General features: G+C 46.3%; 1 protein-coding gene across 1 annotated transcript; it reads right to left on the minus strand.

The window, feature by feature from the left end:
* Positions 1 to 1,303: 1,303 nt before the first annotated feature.
* On the minus strand, positions 1,304 to 2,020 carry LOC103012413 (dnaJ homolog subfamily B member 3). Its single transcript, XM_007184753.2, has one exon. It carries the CDS (start codon positions 2,018 to 2,020, stop codon positions 1,304 to 1,306), a length of 717 nt encoding a protein of 238 aa, XP_007184815.1.
* Between the last annotated feature and the right edge of the window lie 1,346 nt (positions 2,021 to 3,366).

Consider the following 3,366-nt stretch of genomic DNA (forward strand, 5'->3'; position numbering starts at 1 on the left):
ACAATATTCCAAACTTTCCACTATTCCAATCTTTGTGGCTTTTGTCAATCTAATTTGAAATGAGATACATCATGCACATGGCAATGGGATAGTTTTGTGTAGCCTTATGGAAATGCTTTTTTTTTTTTATTGTTTTATTTTTGGCTGTGTTGGGTCTTCGTTTCTCTGCGAAGGCTTTCTCTAGTTGTGGCAAGTGGGGGCCACTCTTCATCGCGGTGCGCGGGCCTCTCACTATCATGGCCTCTCTTGTTGCGGAGCACAGGCTCCAGACGCGCAGGCTCAGTAGTTGTGGCTCACGGGCCTAGGTGCTCCGCGGCATGTGGGATCTTCCCAGACCAGGGCTCGAACCTGTGTGCCCTGCATTGGCAGGCAGATTCTCAACCACTGCGCCACCAGGGAAGCCCCTGGAAATGCTTTTTTACATTTCCAGCATTCATAGTTGTAGAACCAGTTTGGGTACAGCTAGCAATTGAATAAAGTTTTTGAGTCATCACCACCACTGTTTTTTTTTTTTAATTACTGTTTAAGTCAAGTTATCTGAATAGTGTCTTAAGGATCCTATTAACTAATGGTAACCATGAGGAATTTACTTAAGTATTTTGCCCAAGCCTTTGGAGGGAACACGCTCCCTGCTAACACCGACTTCAATCCAATGAAACCAATTTCAGACTTCCGACCTCCAGATCTCTAAGAGAATAAACAGACACCGTTTCAAACCACCAAGTTTGTGGTAATTTGTTACAGCAGCCATAGGAAACTAATACATCAACCTATGCCAGGTTTACCTGTTTTTAAAAAGCCTAGGTTTACCGCTATATTTAAGCAGTCAACTCTTATTATGTCACCAGCATTATATAGAACTAAAAACCATCTGTAAGCCAGGAGTATTATTAATATATTCATACCTCTTACTACTTTGTGCTAAAAAATTGAAGTAAACGTATTTACCTTCGCAATGTTAACTTCAGAGCGAGCTACTTGGCTCACACTTCAAACAAAATGGAAAGGCAAGGTTCAAAGTGCGGTGGTGAACATTTTGTCTTAGTACCATGAAATAATCACTATCAGCCTTGGGATGTTTAATAAATAGCAAAGAGCATACAGATATTTACCACAGTTTTAAAGAAAAACAGAGGTCCCATTCTGTGGTCCCAACAACAACAAATAGGCATTGCCTTGATCTGTTTCTAAATTCTTGAGTACAGTCGTTTTGAAAGTAGAGTTCGCTTGCAATCTTCAAAAAAAAAAAAAAAAAAATCCTACTCTTCCTCAAAATGTGCTCTGAATTAAATGTGGACCGGAATCACTTGGTGTCAAGGCGTAGCAACTGCTCTTTGCCATTTATTGTCATGGACTTTAACTCTCCGTCTTCTTCCACCTCTATCCTTTCTTGGCCATTCTCAATGATTCTCTTGGTGGTGATCTTCTTGCCATTAATGATTTCGGTGGAAGTCGACATGGATTTGAAGTTGCCCGTCCCACCACTACGAGACATGGAGAAGGAAGAAAGGCCCCCATTCCCCAGGGAACCAAAGGAAGTAAATCCTGTATCAAAGGAAGAAAAACCACCTCCGAATGCTGGAAATTCACTGAAGGTGGAGAAAATCGGTGCGAACCCTCTGCTTCTGCTTCCGCGGGAGCTCCTCCGACCGCCCAAAATGTTCTCAAGCGGGTCTCCGAAGAAGTCAGACGAAAACGGGTCCCGGCCGCCGAAGAACTCCCAGAAGACGTCGGCCGGGTCGCGGAAGGTGAAGACGCACTCGAACGGGTCCTCGAAGGGCCTGCCGCCACCGCCGCCCTCCACTCCCGCCTCGCCGTATCGGTCGTAGACGTCCCTCTTCTTGGCGTCTGACAATACCTCGTAGGCCTGGGCCACTTGTTTGAATCTCCTCTCCGCCTCCTCCTTGTTCTCAGGGTTTTTGTCCGGGTGCCACTTGAGCGCCAGCTTGCGGTACGCCTTCTTGATGGCCTCGATCGAGGCCTGGCGGGGCACGCCCAGCACCTCGTAGTAGTCCACCATGCTGGACGGCCCGGCACGGCCCGCAGGCCAGGGAGAGGGCGAGCAGCGCGGCCGTCAGCCTCGGGGCACGGCCCAGAGTGCACACCAGGCCAGGCTGCCCGGAGGGGCCGCCCCTTGTGACGAGGCCCGCGTCTCATTGGCCGAGGCCGCATCCCAGAATGCTCTCCCCACGAGGCGCTCTGTGACGTGTTTCACGCAGGCGCGGAGGCCCCGCCCACTCATTCGCTCCGCCCACCCGGCCCTCAGCTGACCTGTGGTCTCCAAATAGGGGCAGTGGCTCTGAATGCCTTAGGAAATGCTTTTCTTAAAATAGGGTTTACGTCAGGGTTCCCCTCGGCCTGAGGTAGGGGTAGTGCAACAGGAGTGAGTTTAGTCCGACCCTGGGCTGAAGGACAGTCGTATCATTTGTCTAGGACAGCATTTCTCCAACTTTTTGGCTTCAGGACCCTTTTGATTTTATGTGGGTTATATCCATCAGCACTTACTCCATTAAAAATTAAAACAGCCAAAGTTAGTCAATTTAATAACGATAAACCCATTACATGCTAACATAAATCATATTTTTATGGAAAAATAACTATTTTTCAAGCCAAAGAAATTTAATGAAGAGTGGTTTCATTTTACATTTTTTTCATCTCTCTGGCTTAACAGACAGCTAGGTTTTTATATCTGCGTCTACATTCAATGTATTGCTATATCACGTGTCATGTAGCCACTGGGAAATTCCACTGTACACGAAAGTCAAATATCATTATCATGGAAATAGTTTTAACTTTGCGAAATTCTCTGATGTAGTCTTGGGGATCCCCAGGGGGCTCTGGCCCATAGTTTGTGAACACCTCGTCTAGTATATCAAAATGATTAAAGCTTGTTTGGCCATGTTTATAGTGCTGTGGGTAAACTTGGGGTTCAATGATTACTTCTGCTAAAACTGCTGTATCATAACCATGATTCTCTTTTGACATCTGACTTCTTTCCACCTCCTCCTTATTCTCTCCCTGACTCTATATTCTTTGCTTTCATAAATGGTGAGGCAACACCAATAAAGGTCACTTAGTTCTAAGAGGAAATGATTAACTAATGAACTCTCAACATTTCATCATGAAGGGTAGTAGATCCAAAAGGGTGCACCATTTCACCATGACAAACTGCTGACTCCATATCACCTGGAGAGACTGAAGCCCTGAACTTGGCATTTGCTAAGCACGCAATAAACAGTAGTAGGAAGCAGATTGGGAGTAGAGTCCGGTGTAAACAAAGCAATATGGAAAAATACCAGGTGTGTTTTGGGAGGGTTAAGTGATCCAGAACGGCAGGAGGGAAAGGGGCAGAGGGAGGGGTCAAGC

Source organism: Balaenoptera acutorostrata, chromosome 8 (genome assembly GCF_949987535.1).
Source record: "Balaenoptera acutorostrata chromosome 8, mBalAcu1.1, whole genome shotgun sequence".
Lineage (NCBI taxonomy): Eukaryota > Metazoa > Chordata > Mammalia > Artiodactyla > Balaenopteridae > Balaenoptera > Balaenoptera acutorostrata.

Excerpts from the sequence above, each read along its gene's own strand:
- LOC103012413 (XM_007184753.2), bottom strand. The coding sequence starts at position 2,020 with ATGGTGGACTACTACGAGGTGCTGGGCGTGCCCCGCCAGGCCTCGATC.